Source organism: Crocodylus siamensis, chromosome 1, assembly GCF_052110815.1.
Source record: "Crocodylus siamensis isolate JL-2025a chromosome 1, ASM5211081v1, whole genome shotgun sequence".
Classification (NCBI taxonomy): domain Eukaryota; kingdom Metazoa; phylum Chordata; order Crocodylia; family Crocodylidae; genus Crocodylus; species Crocodylus siamensis.
Genome location: NC_143395.1, coordinates 32860020 through 32885756, shown reverse-complemented (window position 1 = coordinate 32885756; position 25737 = coordinate 32860020). Strand labels below are relative to the sequence as shown.

The following is a 25737-nucleotide window of genomic DNA, read 5'->3' as shown; positions in this document are numbered from 1 at the left end:
AAAGTGTACACGCCAGAAGACAGGCGAGTGATCCAGGCTGACCCGGACACGCTTAGCAAATGGGTGACTGAGAACCTGATGGTGTTTAACACTGAAAAAGGCAAGGTTCTCCACCTTGGGAGGAAAAATCTGCAGCATCCTTATAGGCTCGGCAGTGCTACACTGCCTAGTGCTATGGAAGAAAAAGACTTGGGGGTCATCATTGACCACAAGATGAACATGAGCCTGCAATGTGATGCTGCAGCTAGTAAAGTGACCAAAACGCTGGCTTGCATCCATAGATGCTTCTCAAGCAAATCCCAGGACGTCATTCTCCCCTTGTACTCGGCCTTGGTGAGGCCGCAGCTGGAGTACTGCGTCCAGTTTTGGGCTCCACAATTCAAAAAGGATGTGGAGGAGCTTGAGAGAGTCCAAAAAAGAGCCATGTGCATGATCAGAAGTCAGGAAAACAGACCTTATGATGACAGGCTGGGAGCCATGGGGCTCTTTAGCCTAAAAAAGTGCAGGCTCGGGGTGATCTGATGGCCACCTATAAGTTTATCAGGGTTGACCACCAGGATCCGGGGGAACATTTGTTCACCAGAGCTCCCCAAGGGATGACGAGGTCTAATGGTCATAAACTACTACAAGACCATTTTAGGCTGGACATAAGGAAGAAGTTCTTTACTGTCTGAGTCCCCAAGTTCTGGAACAGCCTGCCATCGAAGGTGGTTCAAGCACCTACATTGAACACCTTCAAGAGCAAACTGGATGCTTGCTGGGGGAGGGGGCCGCAGGAAGATGAGATACCACCCAAGCAAGACAGGTGACAAATGCAGGGAGTGCCCAGGTAAGAAACAGGAGTCCAAACAGTCTCCCAAATTGGGGGGTGGCATACGCAGCTAGGCAGGGCCTTAAATACCTATATACCAATGCTCATAGTATGAGGAATAAGCAGGAGGAACTTGCCTTCAGAATAGCCAGTTCAGACCCAGACATAATTGGACTTACAGAAACTTGGTGGGATTCATCCCATGACTGGGCAGTTAGCATTAGGGGCTATAGGCTTTACAGGTGGGATAGAGAAGGAAAAAAAGGCGGGGGTGTGGTGCTCTATGTCAAGGAGCAATACACATCCTCTGCCAGCAAAATGGGGTCAGAGGGGCAAGTGGAAGTGCTCTGGGTCAAGATACAAGGGGGCCATGGGGAGAGGGATCTAGCGGTGGGGGTCTACTACAGACCTCCCAACCAAGGGGAGGAGCTGGACCAGGAATTTTTGGGTCAGTTTGCAGAGGCACTTAGGGCAAGGGATGTAGTTGTCATGGGTGATTTAAATTATCCAGACATCTGCTGGGAGGAACAGTCAGCCAGGTCAGACTGTTCCAGGAGGTTCCTGGCTGAGATACAGGACCTCCACTTAATTCAGGAGGTGCACAGTCCCACCAGAGGAAATGCCCTGTTGGACCTGGTCCTGGCCACAGGCAATGACCTGGTAAGGGGCCTCCAGGTCCTTGACCACCTGGGTGATAGCGATCATCGCTTGCTGGAATTCACTATCCAGTGCAGGGTGTCAAGGGCCTGCAGGAAGGTGGTAGCCCTAGACTTCAAGAGGGCCAACTTCAAAAAGTTGAGATTAGTGGGAGAGGCGCTAGGGTTCTTGAGAGCAGGGGAGCTCAGTGCCCAAGATGAGTGGTCATTCCTTAAGGAGACGATACTCAGGGCCCAAGGGGTGACCAGCCCAACAAAAAGCAAGGGGAGCAAGAGTGCCTGAAAGCCAAAGGTGTACGGGAATGCCTGATTGCCAAAAAGGCGGCATACAACAGGTGGAAAGGGGGTGGTACCTCCAAAGAGGCATATACCTCCTCTGGTTGGGTCTGTAGGAGGGCTGTCAGGAAAGCTAAGGAGAACATAGAGCTAGGACTTGCATCCAAAATCAAAGATAACAAAAAGTCCTTTTTCAAATATATAAGGAGGATGAAGAAGGCACTGGGAAATGTGGGGCCCCTGCAAGATCCTCTGGGCAATCTGGTGGTTGCGCCAGAGGAGAAAGCAGACCTCTTTAACCAATTCTTCACCTCCGTTTTCTTGTGCAGGGACCAGGACTTCCCCACCATGATGCAAGACGGACTTGAGGGGAATGCCTCCAGACCTCAGATTGGGGAGGACCAGGTTAGAGAGCTTCTGGAGGGGCTGGACATATTCAAATCAGAGGATCCAGATGCTCTCCACCCCAGGGTGTTGAGGGAACTAGAAGGGGTTATTGCAGGGCCCTTGGCATGGCTTTATGAACACTCGTGGTGCTTGGGACAGGTGCCAGATGATTGGAAGACAGCCAACGTGGTCCCCATCTTTAAAAAGGGAGGAGGGAGGACCCGGGCAACTATAGGCCTGTCAGTCTTACCTCAATCCTAGGGAAACTCTTTGAGAAGATCATCATGGAGCACATCTGCGATGGGCCGGCCTCAGAGATGATGTCCAAGGGCAACCAGCACGGTTTCATTAGGGGCAGGTCATGTCAGACCTACCTGACTGCCTTTTATGATCAGATCACAAAAGCATTGGACGCAGGTGTTGCCGTGGATGTAGTCTTTCTGGACTTCAGCAAGGCCTTTGACACTGTCTCCCACCCCATCCTCATTAAAAAATTGGGCGACTGTGCATTGATGCCTACACAGTCAGATGGATTACAGATTGGCTGAAGGGTTGCACTCAGAGGGTGGTGGTGGATGGGTCATATTTGACCTGGGGAGAAGTGGGAAGTGGAGTTCCCCAGCGCTTGGTCCTTGGGCCTGCGCTGTTCAATTTCTTTATCAGTGATTTGGACAACAGGGTGAAAAGCAACCTGTTTAAATTTGCTGATGATACCAAAATTTGGGGTGAGGTGAGCATGCTAGTAGGGAGGGAAAGACTGCAGCAAGACTTGGATAGGTTACAGGGGTGGGCTAGCAAAAACAGGATGCATTTCAATACCGACAAGTGCAAGGTGCTGCACTTGGGCAGTAGTAACCAGCAGCACACTTATAAAATGGGAAACTCCCTTCTTGAGAGCACGGAGGCAGAAAGGGATCTTGGAGTCATTATTGACTCCAAGATGAACATGGGCTGACAATGTGAGGTCACAGCTGGCAGGGCTAACCGGACCTTGTCGTGCATCCACAGTTGCATCTCAAGTAGGGCCAAGGAGGTGATCCTCCCTCTCTATGCGACACTGGTCAGGCCACAGCTGGAGTACTGTGTCCAGTTCTGTGCGCCCCGCTTCAGGAGGGTTGTGGACAACATTGAGAAGGTCCAGAGGAAGACCACCCACAGGATCCAGAGACAACAGGGCAGACCCTACAATGAGAGACTGTGGGACCTGAACCTATTCACCCTTCACAAGCAAAGGCTGAGGGGGGACCTGGTGATAGTCTATAAACTCACTAGGGGGGACCAGAAGGGTTTGGGAGAGACCTTTTTTCCCCTAGCACCCCCTCGCATAACGAGGAATAATGGCCACAAGTTGTTGGAGAGGAGGTTTAGATTAGACATCCATAAGAACTATTTCACAGTTAGGGCGGCTAGGATGTGGAACCAACTTCCAAGGGAAGTGGTGCTGGCTCCTACCCTGGGGGTCTTTAAGAGGAGACTTGATGCCTACCTAGCCCAGTTTTTTCTCCTGCCCAGGCAGGGGGTCGTACTTGAAGCTCTATAAGGTCCCTTCCAACCCTACTTGTATGATTCTATGATGTTTATCTTGCTGGGATCCTATGACCCCAGCTAATTTCCTGCCCTTTGGGTGGGGGGCTGGGCTCGATGATCTTCCGAGGTCCCTTCCATCCCTAATGTCTATGAAACCTATGAAACATGTTTTACAGCACTACAAATTACTGAACTGATTTAAGGCTTGATCCTTAAAAGACATATGTTACTAACTTTGGTCACATTGGTATTTCCAGAGTTGTCATATCAGCTTCATGCTACAATTTACAGCACAATGCACAACAGGTGGCCACCATGGTGACTACTGTATGATTCCTGCACGACTACTCTGCTTTGGTATTTTACGGGGCAAAGAGGGAAATGATTCCAGATAGGGTACAGAATGGGTATGGTAGAAATGACTGCCTTCCTATTATTGCCATAGAACCGGTGCCATATATGTCTAATTAAAAAAAATTAGACATACATAAGTCAGCAGGACCGGATGAACTCCACCTGAGAGTGCTGAAGGAGCTGGCCAAAGCCATTGCAGAACCCCTGGCGAAACTCTTCCAAAACTCGTGGCACTCCAGAGAGGTCCCTGAGGACTAGAAGAAGGCTAATGTTGTTCCCATCTTCAAGAAAGGAAGAAGATAGGACCTGGGTAACTATAGGCCAGTTAGCCTAACTTCTATCCCAGGGAAAATCCTGAAAAATTCATTAAGGAGTCTATGTGCAATAGGCTTGCAGAAGGTAGGACCCAAACAGTTCTAATGAACGGATCTGTGTCATCCTGATGAGAAGCGACCAGTGATGTCCCTCCGGGGTCGGTGCTTGGCCCAATTTTTTTCAACATCTTTATCAATGATTTGGATGTGGGGGTGAAGAGCTCACTGGCCAAGTTCACGGACAACACAGATCAAAACCAGATGAAGTTAAACATTGAGAAATGTAAAGTGCTCCACCTGGGAACGAACAATCCTCAACACACCTACTGGCTTGGTGGAGCCAAACTGACCAGCACCATGAATGAAAGGGACCAAAGGGTAATTCAATGATGTAGGGTCGGAGGGGACCTGAGCAGATCATCAAGTCCAACCCCCTGCCCTGGGCAGGAATGAATACCGGGCTCATATGACCCCTACTAAGTTTAAGCTCATAATATAGACCACTGTATGAATATGAGCTGGCAGTGAGATGCTGTAGCCAGTAGGGCAAATAATACTCTAGTATGCATCAATCGATGCATCTCAAGCAAAAGCAAGGAAGTAATTCTTCCGCTTTACTCAGCATTGGTGAGACCATAACTGGATTACTGCATCCAGTTCTGGGTACCACACTTTAACAAGGACGTGGTAAAGCTTGTGAGTGTCCAGAGAAGGGCCCAGCAAGCCATATGAGGAAAGGCCGAGGGATCTGGGACTCTTCAGCCTAAAAAACAGAAGGCTGAGAGGGGACTTGGGACTACTACATCAGGGGAGTACATCAAGAGCTCAGTGAACAATTGTTCACCAGGGCACCCTTGGGGAAAATCAGGAGTAATGGCCATAAACTCCTGGAAGACTGTTTCAGGCTCAACATTAGGAAAAACTTCTTTACAGTTAGGGTATCCAAACTGTGGTGATGCAATCACCTGCAGAGGTGGTGCAAACACCTACCCTGGAAATCTTCAAGCGGAGACTGGAAGGTCACCTTGCTGGGGTCACCTGACCCCCAGTTGTCTTTCCTGCCTATTGCAGGGGGCTGGACCTAATGATTTTCCAAGGTCCCTTCCAGCCTTACAGTCTATGAATATGAATCTATGGTATGAAATGTCATTAAATGCAACCAATTCTTCTCACCTGTTTTTGTTGCCATCACAATTACAGATCATACCCTTAATCTGTATTAGTCCGGTACCTCTTCATGAGCTGTAGGATCTGTATGTCTGTGTAACATTTGATCTGTACTGTGGGATTTTTTTTTTTTATTATTGTCACTGAAGGTGGCTCATAGATCGCCCATCCCCTCCATGTCCTGAGTTGACACCACTAGAAGCAACACATCTCATCAGCCACTAATAAGAAGTGATGGCTTTGGAAAGGCTGTCTCAACTTATTGAAGAACTTCAATAAAGGATTTTAAAAGACACGTCATAGTGTATTTTTAGAAAGAAAATAAAGTAAATCTGATTCTTTATCCTCCTCTTTCTTATATCCTTGGTTTTGCTCCTATTTTTTTTTATTTCTTTCTATACATACCAATGTTCCCTTCTCTAATCACATGGCCTAATAAGTAAGTGTGTAGGTGGGGGAGACTGGGTAGAGGGGAAGCAGGACTTCCTGCGTTATATTTCAACCTGGAGGCCTGGACATGCAACCTTGACTTTTACTAGTTTAATTAACCTTTAGCCCAATGTGAACAAGGAGCAGACAAATAATATAAACCTTACCCTGTAGGTGTGTCTACACAAGATGCTTTACCTAGAAGTAGGCTAATCTACTGCGCAGTCAAGTGTCACTGTCTACACATGCACCCATTTACTTTGCAGTAAATTAGTCTACTAGGCAGTTACCTACTACCCATAAATACAGATAGTAAACTAACTGCAAAGTAGATACTGAGCACTTGTGTAGATGCTGGCCAGAAGCAAATTTGCTCCCCATCAGCCCCTACACTAGGGGGGGCCACAGGTGACTGGGAACTTCCCCAGTTCTGCCACTACTCAGCTTCCAGTTCCATTCAGGAGCTAGGAGCTGAGTAGGACTGGGATGGGATAACTCTCTGCCCTGTCCCTGTCCCTGTCCCTGTCCCTGCACTGCTTAGGTCCCAGATACCCTAAGGAGCTGGAACCTGAGCAGCACGAGAACTTGGGAGCTCTCTGCTTCTCCACACAACCTGGAACTGGGTGGGAGCTATCCAGTCTGGGGCAGGTCTCAGCCAGCTCCGGGTTTCATGGGGAAGCCCCAATGGGCACAAGGCTTGTCCCCATGTGCGTGGGGTGGGAGAGCTCTGCAGCAGCAGCTGTCTCCTTGACCCATTGCTCATCAGAACCACTCCTGATGTGCATAGGGCCAGGAGACAGCTGTCACTGCAGGCAACAGAGCTCTCCTGGACCCATGCACATGGAAACCAGTCCCATGATTCCTGCCAGACTCTAGGCTAGCACTCAGCAGGAGCCTGGAGCTCCCTCTGGTTGCTGTAGTGGGGCAGAGCAGGGTGAGAGCAGCCCTGTACCAGGCTGCTCCCATCAGGAGCACATTCGGGGAGCATGTGCAGACATGCTCCCCGGTAGGCTTACTGTGAAGTAAGTCTACTTCAAATTAATAGCACATGTACTAGACACACACTCTGGTAGTTTCACTTAACCCTATCCCTGAAAGAATCAGTGTAAAATTACACTAGCATAAGTTACACTGATGTAGGAGTTGTGTGTCCGCAAATCATTCTGAGGTAGGTGTTTTATTTAACTGCTTCTTTGTCTGCTCTAGATCCCAGCAGCAAGGCTGAAATGCTGCTATAGCTATGATGCTTCAAGAAATATGTGTGAAGCAAAGGGATTTTTGGTGATATCTTATTAGACTCGCTATATAGTTGAGAGAGAAATCAGACAAGCTTTCAGGAATGTTGTGTCCTTCCTCAAGCCTGAGGTATGATTTACATTGGTGTACAAAACTAGTGTAAATGTGTTGTGTGTCCAGACCCTGTGTCAGATACCACAGTGACTCACTTGAAAGAGAAGTAGATAACAATATTTATATTTTTCATTCTGACTCCTTGTGATTTTTGTATTCCTTTGCCACATACTTCTTCCATGCTTCTGTCAGAGGTTAATAAGAATTGTGGTAAGGAATTAATGGCTCTAGGAATGAATTAAAGAAATATGTAGAACTACTGATTCATGGACATAAGTTATTGTCTATGGATAGAATTTCTTCCAAGACATTAACATTCTTCTGTGTTGGTCTTCAGGTAAAGCATATACAGTTCCTTAGTACCCCACTCAGTTCTGCAGAATGTGTATGATTGCTTATGACCTTCCTTAGGTTTACGTAAGAACAGTGACAAAACTGAGTTGTTATTAAAATGCACAGTACTAAACAGTGATCATGAATACTCATAGCTTATTAAATTTCAGTAACTATAATAAGGCTATTAATATAAAGACAAAGTAGGAAAAATCTCAAGTAGGAAAATTAGTCAGAAACAAAATTCTCCCATCACTTGATTCTACCCAACCATCCAACTTTAGGAAAGACTCCCTTTGACTGAAGTAGGCACTGGCTCAGTTCCTTATCTATTTATGTGCAAGTAGGAAAAAATCAGACACAAAGTTGAAGATATAGTATGTAATAGCTATATGCAACCTTTTATATAGTGTTCTTATCCATATATCTACATCAGAGGTAGGCAATTATTTGGGATCGATGGCCACTTAGAGAGTTTTGGTAAGCTGTTGTGGACTAGGACAGGTGTGGGGGAGAGGGGTTCCCAGGCAATTGATCCTAACCAGAACTAGCACTCATTGCAGAGATGTGTGGGGGCAGATCGTGGCTCTCCCCTGGGCCTGGCCCCTTGCTGTCACCACCCCATGATTTTAGCCCTGGCCTTGACCATTTGTCCCACTCCTGGATGCCACTGCCTGCTCATCTGTGACCCCATCCCGTTTTCCAGGCCCAGCTGCTCTGCCCACAGGGGTCCCAGGCTGGTCTCTATGGTGCTCGCATCATTCAGCACCCCCAGTGGTGGACATGGGATTGGATGGACAGGCTGAGATACATGGACGGTGGGGCGAGGGCTGGTGGTAGCAGTGACAATGGAAGCAGCAGATAGCAGGTTCAGCCACACATGCCATAGTCTGGGCTGCCCCATGCCTGTAGACCCACCACAGGCCACAGAAAATCCCTTGGTTTGGTCTGTGGGCTCTACTTCGCTCATCCCTGATCTATGTGCTTCTTGTTTAACAGATGGAGAAAATGAGGAACAAAGAGATGAAACAGCTTGCCCAATCTCTGGAGCCATCCTCCTCTGTCAGTCTCATGGCCTGTTACGTATTAATCTTAGGTGGCTCCTAGTGATCTTAACCCCTGTTTTGTCCACACATTAACACCTGAAACTAGTTTTAAGCACCCTTTAGGCCACTTAAAGTTATGCCACTGTATGGCAGGTTTATGTCTGATCTGTGTTAATTAGCTCATATTCCAGTCCCCACAGATAAGCCACCCGAGTTGCACTCCACCAGCATCCCAGGTGCCCCCTCCCCTCCCCTTCTGTTCTCTATGGCCAAACTTTCCATGCCCTGAACTCTATGCCCAGGGGATGGTTCTGACACTCAGCCAATTCCCTTTCCCACCCCTAGGGGTGCAACCCCATGCAAACAGCCTGCAGAACACATGCCAACTAGCCAGGTTGCAGGGCACGGATGGGAGCAGGAGTGGGATTGGGTGCGGCGGAGGGCTGGGGAACAAGTTAGGGGGCATGATCATGTCCCCATGAACTGGGACTTACTTCACAGGGCAGTAGCTCTCCAAAAAGCACCTCCCCTTACCACTTCCACCCCCAGCCACCCCAGGAAGCATAGCCAGCACCCCTAACACTCCATTACCAAATCCCAATTAATTAAAACATGCGACCTTCTTTCATCTACTACCCCTTGATTTCTTTTTAAATTCTTCTTCTTTTTTTTTTTTTTTTTTTTACTTTTTAGAGCATGGACAGAAGGTGGCCCTGGCTCACCAGTCCTGTGGTGGCAACTCACAGCTGTAGCTCCTAGTCGGGCCCCTGCTTGCCAGCGCGCTAGTGGGAAATCACAGCTGTGCAAGTGGGGGACACTCAGAGAAGGCTTTTAGCCTTAAGATGTGACTGTTCCAAACTCGAGCTAGTATTAACATCGATTAACATCTAAGCAGCTCTAAGTGAAATGTGTAACAAGGCCCTGAAAAGTGGAAACTTTAAATTCACCTTCAAATGGTCTATTCCTGTCATAAAAGCACATTATGTTTTCAACCAAAATACTAGGCCAGCCATTTTAAAATGAATTTCCTGTAGGAAGAGGACAAAAGTATGTGGATACTTGCAGGGCCTTTTGTGGGAAATTGTCTCCTCAGTATTACCGGGTATTCTTTCCTTTTCTCCCTTCCCTTTACTCCCCTCTCAGTCCTCATTTATTTGGTGGCTGACAGTTACACCTCCACACAGCTCTTTCCACAGCAGACACTGTGGCTGCAAAGGGAGTGTTGAATGAGAAATAAGCTTGGCACCTGCCATTTGAAAGAAAATGAGCATATCATCTCGGCACTACACATTGTACCAACCCAGGGACTTACTGCAGATCCCACATCCCAAATCTGCTGTTTATTGTCACTGCACAGATGGGTCAGCACCTTCTGATATCCTGCCTTTGAATTTTCTCTCTTTATTAGGCTACTACTCCTGGCACATCAAGATCCTGCAACTTGCTGCCACTGAAATTGCTATTCCCAACCCAGATGGTGGTAGGAGGAATTGAACTGTGGTTCCTTTGTGCGGTAAGCCCTAGACAATAGCCACCAGCATGCAAAGCCACACACCAATTTCTGGTATATATTTTGTTCATGTTTCAGGCCCAAGTTTGTACCTTTTTATTCATTAATCAAAAATTCAGACAAAGACTATATTGCAGAAACCAGACAGCAGCCAATACAGACCTCTAATATATTATGGATTCTCTGTCAGTACATTTATTTATTGTTTGCAGTGTTTCATTTGAAAATCCCTTTGCTCTTTCACTTACAACTGAAAATTAGTAGAAGAAAATATTTAACTGGACTTAAAGCAGTGGAGCTATGTTTGCCAAAATTTTAAAGAAAAGATCCCTGAGAATACATTATATAAAATACCTTTGAAGTATATTCTGACACTTTCACAGTTTTTGGCAAATGATTACCAACTATATCATTAAGCAAAACACAATCGTTTTTATCATTGGTGGATAAAGAGATTTTTCCTTTGGAAAATATCTAAGAATTCATTGTATCACTACTTTAATAGTATAATAAAGGTTGAATAGCAACGTAAGAGATATGAAGATACATTTGTATTTATTTCCAGCATTCAGCTTCATTTTTCACAGTAGCTTAAAAATAAGTATCAAGAAGGACCTCAGTGTTCTGTGCTAAGACTTTACACAAATGCATCAATGGACCTCAGTTTCTTCACAGTGTGCAACCATGCTCTGCTTTCAAATTAATGTTAAAATATGTATGTCCTGACTTCTGATTTATGATATCATTGACAAATAGTAAAAAAGACAGGCATGCCATAAAGTTTATGGATGGAGTGATGGCATGCACAATGATGTCTCATAAAGAATAAAGGGGAGAAAGTTATTTATTCTTGTGGATTCAAGAACTAAAATACAGATAGACTGGCTGCGTGCACAGAATTTTTCATAAATATCCCACAGTGCACCCTGTTGTACAGCAGCCATACATTAATTAGAGCATTCAGCAGACACTGCAATGTGTTACACTCACCCAAGTGAATCTTCATTTTTCACATGCAGGGCCTTACTAATTAAAATCAGCTTTGCAATTAAATGTGGAAAATTGTGTTAAACTTTCGAGCATGGTTTAGAAAAAAATATATTTATTTTTAGGGTATTTTATTTTGATGCAAATGAATTTTCCATCAAAGTGAAACCAGTAAAAGGGAGGTATGAGGATTTCTCTTTTTTGTATTATAGATGCTCCTCTCAGTTGCAAGTTGCAATGCTCCACTATCTCTCTGCCAGTACCTGGCCCTGTTCCAATGCTTTTAGTGAGTGCTATCTGTCAAGGCATGAATAATACAGCCTCTAGGCTGTCGGCAGAATCCAAATGAGGCATACATCAGGAAGCAAGCACTCGACTTTAGCTCCAGAACATGCTCCTGTGAAGACAGGCAATTATTCACCCACGGCTGCAGCCATGGCAATCAAACTGGTGGGTGAAAAGGTATATGAAATGAAAAAATTTGAATAAGAAATATGGCACAACAAGCCACAGAAAATTCAATAATTTTCTAATAAGAGAAAGACATTTGAGTCTTTTAATTTTAAAGTTTCAGGTTTGAATTATTTGACTCAGTCTATTATAAAAAGGGCAGAACTAAAACATAAACTAAAATGCCACAACAATAATATAGTTCATTTAAAAAAAATAAAGGAGCAGTGCTAAACTGCAAAGTATTAATATATATTTTTAACAAACAAATCTCCTGTTTCCATCCTTAAAAATTAGAAATGATCACAAGTCTATCTGTATAATTTAAAAGATGATAAGGAACAGAGACAGCATACTGAAGCAACAAAGAGCTGGTTGATATTAAAGTTATTTGATACAAAGTTTTGCTTGATAAAAGCAAAAGACTTTTATAGTGTTGGTGAAGATTCATATATTATAGATGCAAACATTATTTTTACGTTTCCTACTCATAAATGTGGTAGTTGTTTGCTTTTGCACAAGGCTCCATTAATGTTATATAGGAAAAAAAGGGGGTGAGGGGGGCTTATAAATGCAGTATGATCACAGGGCATGAAGGAATTTTGTCTGTGTGAAATGCTTGGTTTTGCACTTTTTTGTTATAACCAAATTTTGATTTTTCAGCAATCAAGCTGAAGCTCAGTATTATAGTCAGGGATCCATCAGTATTCCCTTTACAAATCTGAAGGATTTATGATTCAGCCTTAAAAATTCCTTCTTCACTGAAACTTAATTTACATAGTCACAGCCTAAAAGGATTTTTTCCCCTTAACAATTTCAGTACAATGGCTTCAGCTGTTTTCAATTATATAAAATATTAGTACACAATTTTAAGATTTCTTCTTTGTGCTCATATTTCTTAAAAATGGCCTTCATTTTGAAGCGTGTGGTATTTGCAAGGGATTAGCCTATAATAGAACCTAATTGCTTCTGTTTTTTGAAAAAAAAAAGTTGTAAACACCCATGTTATGGCAGCTTCACAGTAGCCCATTGCACATACCCCAGACCTTTTAATAGGATCTAGTTCAGGTTTTTCTGATGTACCTAAATATTTATTTGTATGAAAGACCATATCCACCTATTGCATAAATAATGTGTTTTTAAAACAAAATTCGTCATGCATAACAACATATTTGTCAACACGGGTCAGTCTGTTCTAAGTTAGGTATGGATAACCTCACTGTAATCAGTCACTTTGCATATGTTGATAGAGGTAGTTAGTTACCTGTATTAGTCCTCTTACACGTGTGTAATTTCAAAATATAATTTTGCCCAGTGCAGAAAAAATGCACCTATGCATTAACACAATCAAGTAGTACATCTTAGGTCCAAAACTGGACTGAATCCAACAAACTGAGTCATGCAGGAGAACCCCTATAACTCTCATTCACTTGTATGAATATAAGGTCCCCGCAGGAGGATAGAACTCCAGAATACTAGCCCATATGTGTAGGCCTTGGGGCATAAAATACTCCAGCATTTATATCCCTAAAACCAAAACTTTACATTCTGGTTTTCCAGATTGATATTTTCCAACACAATAAAACATTCATCTAAAGATCTGTCTTTATTTTCTTTTTGGTTTAAGTTAAAGAGGTCTGAGTGTTAGCCACCATTTGATGGCATGGTTCTATTAACGGAATAAAAATTATGTCACATGCTTTTGTAAGCAGAAAAGATCAGAAATCCTAGAGAATTCAAAACATCCAGAAAAAAAAAGATCATCCAATCTCTGTGGACTCTCAATGCATCGACTAGTAGAAGCAAACACATTTCATTCATAATAATGAGCTGGTCTGTTATTGTGAATGGAAAGGTCATAACCTCATTAAACTCCTATGTAGGGCTGAATGGAACTGAGCTGGATTTCAGTTCAGCGAGGTGCTTCCCTGGAACACATGGCATTCTTTACGAGGGTCTTTATTCTTTTTACATTAAATGCCTTTTTTTTCCTTTCCAAACAATTATGATGGGGGACAGCAGAGGAGAGATTAAGAAGGAAAACTTTTTTCAAAATATCTTAAAGTTGTTATTTGTTGGTACAATTTGATAGAATAACTGAAACTTGATCTTTCTGAAACAGACACTATGTTATAAACTCCCACAAAAATGTGTTTTCTAGTCAAATGAGTAAGGGGTCTATTAGCTGAATATAACCTGACTCATGGACTGACAGAGTTGCAAAAAGACAGAGAGAGACAGACAGGCAGACAGACAGAAACTTCAGCAATTAGGGGGGAAAGAGGTTTTGATACTTTTCCTATTTTTCTACTTTGTGTCTCCCCAAAATTTCACTTAAGATTCAGGCTGTTCATTTATTGACAGACCAGAATCATGTTAAAAAAGCAAAATCCAGAATTAACAGCTCAAAACTGCACCTAATCATGCCCAACCATACATCTATTCCCCATTCTGACAAGTGAGAAAGGGTGATAGGACACACTAACATGCATAGCAAAAGTGCAGTGATGCAGAAGAGATACAACTGTTAAAATTAAATTTCCTTTAGAAATTGTTTCCTTCCTTTGGTTAAAAAATAATGTGTTTGAACAATACATCTAAATTGTAAGAAATACGCTTAGTTAAATTGTGTACCATTGATTTCTTGGGAAGGAACTTATAATCATGTTTAACTGCTGACTATTCATGGAATATCTAAAGGAAAAAGGAGTATTTGGTGTCATTCATTAATTACTGATGAAGCTTGAATTTTTATGAGGAAAATAAAAATATATTCTTTGAAATTAAGGAAAATGATTAGTATATTTCTGCTAAATCAGTGAACCAAATTACTGCTATCCTTGAAAAAGCTATTATAAAACAGATTAGGGTAAGAAATTTTAATATGTTAAACACAGAAAAACAAAATCTGTTTATTTTCCTTTAAAATGGCTTTCAAAAGATTATTTGCAACATAGTTTACCTTCATTTTTTCTTAATTTTATAACTTTGTATAGCCTTAGATTTACAAATGATTTATTGAAAAGAAACTAGATGCATATGAGAGGGTGGAGCAGATTTACACATAAACCACACACCTAGAATCAAATTGAATTTACAGATGAAAGTAGCTGTTACCTCAGTTTAACCTCTAGGCAACATATCGTTATTACAAAGTAGCCACCATATTTGGTGTGAAATGAGCACTCTTTAAATCACAATGATTTCTTCAAAACCTAAAACTATAGTGGTCTTTAAAAGAATCAACAAAAAAACTACAAAAGCTTTAAGACAATTTAATATTACGTTAAATGGCTTTTTCTGGTTTGACAGAGAAATGGCCAAAAGTCAGCCATTTTGTCCTCTACAATAGTTGTCAGACGAAATAAGACAATAAAGCACTGCATGGATAAGAAAAATTGATTTGCTCAACAACTTAGTAACTAATAGGTAACTTTCACAGGGTTGCAAAGAGATGCATTAACAAACTGCAGAAGAAACTAAAGTTGTTTATCTATATGTACCACATGCTGTATCGAACATTTACACTGTGAATATAGACATGTAAAGATCAAATTCTAAATGATTTTCAGGTACGTATATATATAATGTAATCACGCCTGATGTTTTAGTAACAATAAAAAGCTAAACACATTATCCTGCTGGAGATCTCTCCACTCATCACGGTTTAGGAGCTGAAGTAACAGTATTTATGACTATAATATAATCATCTGAATCCAAAGTCTCATTATCACTGATCTGTCCTAGACTTTGACCTTTGAATCTAACCTGATCATTGAACTCTCTTTGCTCAAAAGCTTATGTTTTCATTCCATTTATGAACACATTAAATGACAGAAGTCACGCTGGCACCAAAATGTCACTAAGGTCAATTTTTAATTTGCCACACATGATCTACAGAACTGCACACAAAAACTGAGAGATGATGGGAAACAGGAACAAGTGTCCTCAACAAAAGAGTGTTTCAGATTTTGCCTGACATTCAAAGTTATCACCTATATGATTAGGATGGATAGAGTATAGTTTGATAAGAGAATTTGGGACTTGTCCTCATTTGCCTTGTTTTAGTTTCCACTTTATACTCTGCTAAGATATGATAGAAAATGTATATGTTTTGACTATCTTCACTAAAAAGGGCAAAGCTAGTTAGGAAAAACAGAAAAAAAAATGGACAAAACCAGAATGGCTTTTAGAATTTTCAGCCTCTAATTTTTATCATTGTTTGGGGAGTAAACAAGGTCATGTCAGATAACTTGTTTACCAAATCTCTTCACTATTTTCTGAAAAATTAGAGGTATTACCTTCTATGTCTTGCATATTTGCCACTAACGTGACCACTGCCATCACAGCCAGGAGTAGGACAGCTGCAAAAAGGAAAGAATTAATTATGTAGGTGCCGGTGCACTGCAGACAGATTATACTAAAAGCAGGCAGTAGGTATTACAGAGATGGAGGGTAACAAAGACAGAAAGAGAGAAATCAAATAACTGAAGGGGAAAAAAAGAGGGGATGCTTTTTATTAGCAAGTCTCAGGGGAATTAATTTCATCAGTGCAGCAGGGCATGAGCAAACCACCAATGAACTTGAAAGTGCATTATACCCATTAAAAGGCATGAATTTTCTAAATTGCTAATGGGGATACATTTTACACTCGGAGCACTAACCTGAACAGCTCTTGTATGGCTGGTTCCACGGGAACTGCAGAGAGATGGAAAATATATAAAAATTTATCATCTATTACAAGTACCCCTCTTCTACAGAAAATTACCAAAAAGGTTGTGTAAAAGCAAGGGTCAGAATGAATTGTGCAAAGAGATTCTGGAGGATGAAGGTCACCCTGAGCGGGGGCCTTGAGTGATTTACTGAAGCAAGAGACGTACCTCGAACACCTTTGGAGCGTGTGCGATGGCGCTTCTCGTCTGCATCCACCTCCATCTGGGAATAGATTAGCAGGCAGTCAATGTTCTTATCCTGCATGCACAGACTATCAATGCACAGACTGATACAGTCTCTCACACAATTTATTGACAATATTTTAATTCCATTTTATCCTGTAAGGGAAAGTCCACTTTAAAGGGGATTTTAAGGATCCTGTTATTTGTTTTAAAACGGAAAGCATGTGATAATTTTTGCTTTAATCAATTGGTTTATATGCCCTTTTTCATAATAAATTCTGCAAAATTGTAAGTGCAATAGTTTTCCTCTTTTCTAAATGGATTTTCTGGAAAAGAAATCCAGGTTACTCTGAAGTATTTTGCAATAAGGGTGCAATAGATTTCTGTACAGTTTTTGAAACTAAGGTCAAGTAGCCCCATAACATAGGTTGCTTTGTAACAGAGTGCTTTAGAGTGGGGGAAAAAGAAAAGAGGAGTGAATGAGAAGAGAACAAAGGGACACAATTAGCCATCATATATCTACTACTATTTAATATGGAATTTTGTCTTTTGCTGTTGTATCTCACTGTCTAGGTGTCTTGTCTCATGTTTAAATAAAGTGCTTAATTACTGCATGTAGCTATATTAATACCTCCATTTTATAAACAGCACTCCAACCCTGTGTAACTAATTATGCAATAGTAAATATTCTGACAACCATAATTCTTTACCAGTAAGATACAGGGGCTTTTATCAGATTTGAGATGACATAATAAACCGGGACTTATATGGTATCATAGGTTGATGTGGCTTTTTCTGATACGTCTATGAAACAAGTAACATCCTGTCTTCGTTTCCCAGTTTTTTGCAGCGTGCAGCATGGCATCAGAAAAAGGCCCTTTTTAATCCTCTACAAGACAAATGCAGATTCTACTGCAATGTGCTGAAACAAAGGCCTTACCAGGGGAAAATGTATTTCACCCATTAGGTATAATATCTAGAGCAATGGGGGCCAATCTTTTTGGCAGGCAAACCATAAATTAGCCCATTCCTGCCCCAAGTGCTACTCTGATGCCCCTCCCTTGCCTGATCTGCTGCTTTGCTTTCTGCTCCCAGCCATGCGTTCCCTGCCTGATCTGATCCTTTGTTTTTTGCTTCCTCCCCTGGCTGCCACTGTGCTGTGTGTTCCCTCTCTAATCTGCCACATGCCACACAGAGGCTGCCCATGCCACCTGTACTGGCAATTTGGCCACCCTGAGGTAGAGAATCAGGCACATCGGATAAGGACATGCTTGGTGCCTAGTTAGAGAGACACAGCTAGGGTCATATGCATAGAACTGCTACTTTAAAGGTTTCAAAGCAAACATTAGCAATCAAGAACCCTCAAATAGGCAGGGAGGTTGCTTTCCCAGGACCACACACAACTTTAGTTATCACCAGTTTAGGGTACTATTTTTGGACTGACACCTGATAGGACTGGTGTCAACTCCCTCATGCAAAACTACAGGGATCTGTACCCATATACTTCTCTCTACTGCTTAAAAACGGCCACACCCTATCCTTAAATATGAAAGCTCAGAAACACCATCTCCAATGATTTGCAATTAATCTTTCACACATTCTGTCCTTCTAACACCCATATGCTGCTAGCAGAGAGCAATTAGCTCCAAACTGGGCTAAATCATTCTCTCCTAGGTTTAAACTACCCAGGAAGTAACTTAGGCCCAGGAAAACTTGGGGAGGACCTTTTTATGGAGCTCCCCCACACCAGTATTGTGTCTACACTAAACAGGATACACAGCCAAGCCAGAAAATGTGTGGGGCAAAGGGGAAGGGAAGAGCCATTCCCAGAGTCACCGCTTCAGCTTTGGATTTCAGTGTTCTGGGTCTAGGCAGCATAGTTTAAACTGATTAGGCTGATTCTGGCCATGGCTGCCCCAGAGACATCCTTTTGAACTGATCTTTACAAAGGGAATTCAGTGCTAAGCTTTGGAATCTCTGTCGGGAGAAGAAAACGTCTGTTCTTGCAACTCCTCCAGTTTTCCTTCAGCCTGCCCAGTTTTCTTTTGTGGAACCCTAAACACACAAGAACCCTTTACCAGGCCCATGCAAAAACATGACAGTACTGCAAAAGTAGCTGAGCCTCCTTTCATATAGGTGGTGTGAGATCTATGCATATGCCCATTGTCCATGACTCGGGAGCAGAACCTCTTCCCCAGAATATGATTCTTTGTCATGAGCCAAAGGAGATGGTTGCCTAACATTTGTGAAGATAATTTTCTGAGGAAACTCCCTGAATTCTAGAGTCTGGCCTTGACAGGATTCTTTCTAGTTACACTTTTTTATGCACCTCTGATTCAGTTAATCCAGGGTTCTCAAAGATATGGCTTGTGGGCCAGATCTGGCCCTGGATCCTCATTATCCCCTGTGCTGCCCCTGGGTCTTGAAGTTGACTCACGTGCAGAGCCTGCTCTGCCAGTATGGAACTGAGCTGCATGTGACGCTCATGTGGGGCTCATCTGGGACATGTGCCACGGGTGGCACCTTCTCCAGCCAGTGCAGGATACATGCCTGTGCGGGCTGACCTGTTGGCCTGATGTAGTCCTGTGCCATTCATCCAGTCTGTGGACTGGCCCCATTCCACTTATCTAGCCTGTGGGGCCAGATGAGTTTGACACCCAGCGTTAGTTTATAAAGTAACCCTACCCTGCCTTCTGCCTGACTTCAAACAAGCACAGCTAACTACCCGTCTCTTTTGAAAAACGTAGCACATGTATAAAAGAAGTAAACATGCCTATGTTTGTGGCTGTTACATGTAGCTTAGCTGCCCGCTTTGTGTCCTTGCATGGAACAGTCTGTTTGGCATATAGCAAATACCCATTATATGCCTCATTTTCTTTTCATTTTAATAACAAGAAAGCAGCATACTTGGTAGCTCCTATAACTTTCTTTGAGATTCAACTTGGTGTTAATAAATGTGCCATGATTTCATAAATTGCCGAAAGGGGAATTATCCAACCTTCAGTCTTTGCGTAACATCTGGCTAGACAAAGCCTTGGCTGGGATGATCTAGTTGGAGATGGTCCCACTTTGAGCCTCTCCTGAGGCCCCTTCCAACACTCATTTTCTATGATCCTATGATTCTATAACACTTTAAAAAAAATCATGTGGAATAATCCACCATTGAACAATCTGCTGAATTAATTATCATCTTAGGCTAACAGAACAAGCATAAATTATGTTAGTTCCACTTATGATAATATTGTTTGTATATTCAGGAGTGAAGAAGTAAAAAGCAAGTTTTCATATATTTTTTAATCAAACTTAGGCAGTCTAACTCAAATCAAGATACAGCTAGTGCATATCTCATGGCAGGCAGAAGAAAGAACCATGCATTAGGAAAACCCTTTAAATGAGAGATTCATGAGGGCAGATCCAGATGCCTTGCAGTGGCATGGCTGGACACCCTTTGCCCTCTTGTGGACTGAACCATACCCTGGTTCAGTATGGAGGACTTTTTTAAAATCCTCAAAGCAGATGAGAATCCCACCCCTTCGCTCCACATATCTGCTCCCAGGGTACCAGGCAGGGTGGGGGAACCCACCCTAGGCCCCTTGCCACTGTTGCTGCCCCAGCTGAGCCCAGCTCCCATGCAGTCTGGCTGAAGCAGGCAGGAACAGCTTTGAAGCTTTCCTGTGCCCCAGGGACATTGGGGAAAGCAGCAGTGAAGAATGGGAAAGGAGAAGATCTGAGTGAGCATTAGGGAAACAGGGAGTTCTTATTTGCTTTGGGGACTTCTAAAAGTTTCTAGTGGCTCCTGCTAGGCCTGCCCACACGAGTGCGTGGGGAAGGAGGAGGAGGCTGAAAGCAGGGGTTCAGCCACCCTTTCAGCATGGTTTTCTACTCTCAGACTTCCCTTTGTCAAATCCTGAATCTGCACCTGGAGATCCATAACACCCAGGTCCAATGTCAGGGCATAGGGATTTGAAATGAGATTTAGTGTACTTAGGTTTGCTTCCTTGACAGTAGGACCAAATCCAGACCTCATCCTACTGCACATATATTGTGTTTGATGCTGGATGTGAGTGTGTAGACAAAATGAGTTGCTGAAGGCTCACAACCACATTCAATAATCCCGTGTATGAGTATGAAGCTGTCTAGACAAAGTAGCTGCATCTTTGGCTCTCCAAGGCCTAGGGAACCCTTAGTTCCATCAAGAAATGCTAAGGAATGTCAAATTTACTTAGAAAGAGAAGATTCGAGCCTTAGTGACCAGCAAGGACTTAATCTGACTTCTATTTGATATTTACATTACATTTTCATGGAAAATTGGACTGAATTCTAGAGGGAGTATATGGATTGGATCACAGATGAACTACAGTAGTCAGGAGGGCTATGGAGAAGGACCAAAAGACAAATGCATTACAAATGCGCACACTTGAACCTGAAGCATCAATACTAATACATATGCCAAGGCCAGAAGCATGAGAAGTAAACTTGAATAATGAGAAGTATGCTTTCTGAAAAGAAAACTTCTGGAATAGCCTGAAGTTATGACTGATGGGATAAGTCATACGTCTAGAATGTTGAAAACACTGCATAAACTTATTTAGTAATAAAGAGTGAGCAGAAGAGGACAGTGCTGGCACTTTCTATATAAGATTCCATTACCAGGAAGTCATTGACAGGCCAGAAGAACAGGAATGCTTATGGATCAATGATCTAACTTAGGGATCCTAGGCCTCCAACCCACAGTGATGTTTGATCTGGTTGGTGGGGCTCCCCATCAGTCTGGAAATCTGGTAGTGGGGAGTAGTGACACCACTCCCTGGCTGCCAAATTTCCAGACCTATGAGGAACCCTGGACCCTGCACAGTGGATCATGTACCTTATCCCAGCACACAGGGCAGGGCAAGGGCAGCACCAGGCCCCATTGTGGTACACTGGGAGAGGAAGGCACCAGGCCCCTGTTGTCCAATCCCAGTGCGCAGGGGAGGAAAAGGGGAGTGCCATGCTCCTGGGGCGGGGAGGGAGCAGTGCCAGGCCCCATGGCCTGATCTTGGCATGCTGGATGTTGTTTGGCCCATGGACTGGCCCAGTGGCACTCATCTGGCTCAGGTGGCCACAAAGTTGAGGACCCCTGTTGTAACTCATGTATCACATGACAAGGTTCTAGAGAAGGCCTGTAATAGGCAACCAAATCATCATGTAAACAGGATGAGCTGCTCCTTTAATTTCCATTTATAGAAAGAAAAATTGTGTTACTATGGAGGATTGGTAGCTTGGGGGACATACATTGGAGATCTCATCCTGACACTAGTAAAAGATTCCTGGAGTTTCTAAAAATGTGATATGATAACTGTCTAACACAAGAAGTATTGTGGCCACTTCAGAGTAATTCTACACTACATTTCATTCTCATGCATAAAGATGCATTGACAACTAAAATTTGATGGTCGCTAAGGCACAAGTTATCATGGCCTAATTTCACTTATGTGCAAATAGAAAATGGGCTTAGCCAATATTAATTACACTTGATACCTTAAATAGTCAGGAACCCAAAGCTAAGAACTTGAGAAAAAATGAGCAGAGGGAAACTTTTAAACATAAAATACATTAGATGATTGGAAATGGTTTATCAAATGTCTGAAACCACAGTTCCAGAAACATATAATAAGGTTTCTTTGGTTAAAAACCACCCTGATAAGAGGCAAGTTAAAGTAACAATTGGTAGTAGTAGTAACAGTAATAATATTGAATTTCTAAACAGATAAGGAAGAAATGAAATAGTCAAAAAATATTTCTCTTATGTAGTAACAAATAATGGGATAATATATTCTTATATTAAACTAATAAGCAAATATGTTTCCATCAATAACCAGGAAGCATAAGAAATGGCAATCAATAAACATTTTTAAATCAGCAATTTGGGATAACTTGTTCCAAAGACTATTAAAGGGCTTAGCCAATTATTGTTCTTTTCATAACTCTGGAAAAGTTCTAGGAAACAGAACGAACAAACTACCAATTGAAAAACTATAAGCCACTTAACATGGTATCAATCCTAGCAAAATCATGGAAAAGTTCACCTGGGATACAATTAGGAAACACTCAAAAGTCAGTAGGAAAATGAAAGATAAATCAACGTTGTTTTATCAAGCAGGTAATGTGGTTTTTGAAGGAATTTGATACCGCTCTTTGATCAGATAAGAAGTTTGGTTAATAAACATAACTTTGTTGTTATCGTGTACTTAGACATCTGTGATGCATTTAGAATTCTATTGTAAAGCATCCCAAAAATAAAATCAGCATTAAACACAACTAATGTAGTCCATAATGGTTAACTGATACAACTATAGATGGAAAATATCTGGAGTATTTCTAATTTTGTTTCAAAGAAATCTGTTTTGGGACTTCAATGCTATTCAATATCACCATTAGTTATATAAAAGACAGACTAACAGGTAACATTGTTCTTAATTAAACTAGCAGATAATAAACAAATTGGGGGTGTGATAAATAATACTAGGGATAGATCTGTTAGACTAATCTGGATCACTTGGGATAGGACAAAGTTTCTGTAACATGGAACACAAAGTGGGGCACACAAGTTGGGAGACAGAATCCTGGAATGCAACGACATTTAAAAGGACTTAGATAACCATTCTTAGCTAGTGCAAATCTGGAGATAAAAAGGTGAACATGATCTTTGGATACATAAGCAGGGGGCTATTTAGTAGGAGGAAGGACATGATATGTGAGGCCACTGCAGGAATTACAGTTTCCTGCAATTAAAGGAACATCAAATAAAAGCACAGGTTTCAATAGGAAACCTGCCTATTTTCCTCTCAAATTACCTGATAGGTTGCTGGAGAACCAAGGATTCCAACACCTGAGGCTCTTAGGTACACTTGCTGTACAAATTTTGACAGGACTGAGGATTTCAGGGCTTCCAAAGTCCACAGTTATGAGCAGGGATCCAGGTTTTCCGTTTCCCATGAAAAATGGAGTAAACCGTGAACTTTACCTTTTACTAGAGGCAAACGTGGATTTCTCATTTTACCAGAGAAACCCGTGGATTTTGCAGTTTTGGACAGAGCTCTCTGCAGACTGGCAGAGTTCCAGCCTGCAGGAGGCTGAGAGGGAGCAGGAGGAGGGTGGTCAGGCAGGGGGCACCATTTGCATGTACAGACATACGGCACCAGGCAGCCTGGAGAGCAGCTCCCACAGGTAAGTTGCAGGGGGAACAGAGGCCCCCATAGGGAGGGAAGAAGGGAGTTGTGTAGGGCTGGGGCTTCGGGCTTGGAGCTGCAATGTGCAGACACAAGGCGCTGTGGGGAGTGGGATGGGTCACGGGTAGCTCATCCAGGGTGGGGGAGGGACAGTTTGCCACTGCTGTGCACACTCCCAGGGGCAGGGTGGACCCATGCCCCCCAAATCTGTGCATGGGGCAGGGGCTGTGCACCATGGGCTTGGGGTGGGGTGAGGACTGCTCCCTGCCACTGTGCACAGTCCTGGAGGCGGGGGGGAGAGTGGGGTAGAGGGCACCTATGCCTCCTAGATCTGTGCTTGGGGCAGGGGCTGCGCACTACTCAGTTCAGGCACAAGCTCTGCTGCTCTCCTCCAGGGCCTCCACAGCCCAGCGTGCGCAACTTGGTGCTGCAAAGAACAGCAGAGTTTAAAGTAAGCAGCACACAACCCCCGCCCCATGCACATATCTGTGGGGCACAGGTCCCCCTGCCACACAAGGAGTGCATGCTATGGCAGGGACCAGCCCCTCCCCCTCTGCCTGAGCCCACATCAGGCAGGTAGCAGGCAGGTAGCAGGCAGCTGCAGGGGTGGAGCTGGGCTCCACTCCATTGCAGCAGCTGCTGTCTTCTGCCAGGAGCCGGGGGCTGTGTACCTAGGTCCCTGGCTCTGTAGCCGTGGCAGCTGGGGGCCCCCTCTGGTGAGGATGGGGGAGCAAGAGCTGTCAGGTGGGGTTGTGGCTAGGGGGGAGAGAGAATTATGCCAGTGACTGGAAGGGAAAATGGAATTAAGATATTATAAAATGAAAATAGAAGGATCAAACTGCACCCGACTTTGCTTTCAGATACATTATGCCTTTTGATGGGACAGCTCCAAGTACCTGATTCAGAGCCTACTGAATTAAATGCAAAGATTCCTTTTGATATCAGTATGTTTTTGATTAGTCCTTAATTGCACAAACATTGTGCCAAAATGCCTAGGGTAGCTAAATCTCCTAAAAGTCTAGGATTTATGGGAATGTCTGACCCTTAATTTATACTGTTGCAACTATGGTCTTGTATTCTTCATCAGGATGTTAGAATAAGCTGTGAATGGGAGGAATGGTTACAACTAAGGATGTAAATGGTTATATGGTTAATGACAATTATATTTATTTACTGCTTACTGTTTAGTGTTCTCTGGCAGGACTGGCCCCAGCCTTGCCCCCTCCCCCTTTTGTCTTCACTGTGTGCCTGGTGCTGCGCAGGCCCCAGGCCACTGGTGGGGAGCTGCAATGGGGTGGGGGGGATGGGCACAGCTGAGCTACCAGAGGGTAACTCTACTAGGGGGTGCAGCCCAGCTGTGAAGCTACAGCTTCCCATTGCCCCTGTGGGCAAGGGACTGGGACTGGGGCAGCAGGTGGAGCCAGGGCTGCGCACCTCTCCTGTGCCTGGATCCTGCTGCTATGGGGAGGGAGGGAAGGAGGTTTGCAGGGGTGGGAGGGAGGCTTCCTTCTGCAGCAGCTAGATTCTTGGTCCCATGGTAGGCCTGCCTAGCCCCTCCACAGTGGTGGGGCCCAGGCCTGTAATAGGGTCCCTGTACCTCCCACCATGCTTGTGCCACAGTAGCCTGGATCTGGAAAGCTCATCTGTGCTGCTGGACCAGACCCTCCTCAACTCACCCTGGGGGAAAGGTGGGTTGTACTGCATCCTTTCCCCTCCCACCTGTGGTGCTGGGGTGGCATGGGGCCTTGGCCAGCCTTGAGGTGGTGCTGAGGATGCAAGTGGCTTGACCCAAGGAGGCATCGTGGCAGCTCCCTGGGTCCTGCCGCTGTGGGGACACTGGGCAGACCCACCATGGAGCTGGGAGTCTCACTGCTGTGGCGGGAAGGCCTTGCCCAACCCCCGTGGGGCACCAGGCACCTCCTTCCCTCCCTCCCCATGGTGGCAGGGTGCAGGCAGAGAAAAAGTCCATTGCGGCCCCAGCCCCTACCCATGGGGGTGAGGGGAAGCCATGGCTCCACAGCTGGGCAGCGCTCC

The 25737-nt window shown here is 43.7% G+C and overlaps 1 protein-coding gene across 12 annotated transcripts in view; it reads right to left on the bottom strand.

Annotated features, from left to right (window-relative positions):
- Positions 1-25737, bottom strand: part of MYT1L (myelin transcription factor 1 like) — a 476122-nt gene that overhangs the window by 168967 nt on the left and 281418 nt on the right. For all 12 annotated transcript variants that reach the window (XM_090032827.1, XM_090032818.1, XM_090032800.1 and 9 more), the window contains exons 3-5: positions 16478-16532; positions 16262-16295; positions 15899-15961 (exon numbers count right to left, since the gene is read on the bottom strand). In XM_090032827.1, the coding sequence (XP_089888953.1) occupies positions 15899-15961; positions 16262-16295; positions 16478-16532 (152 nt within the window). The remainder of the gene's footprint in view (positions 1-15898; positions 15962-16261; positions 16296-16477; positions 16533-25737) is intronic.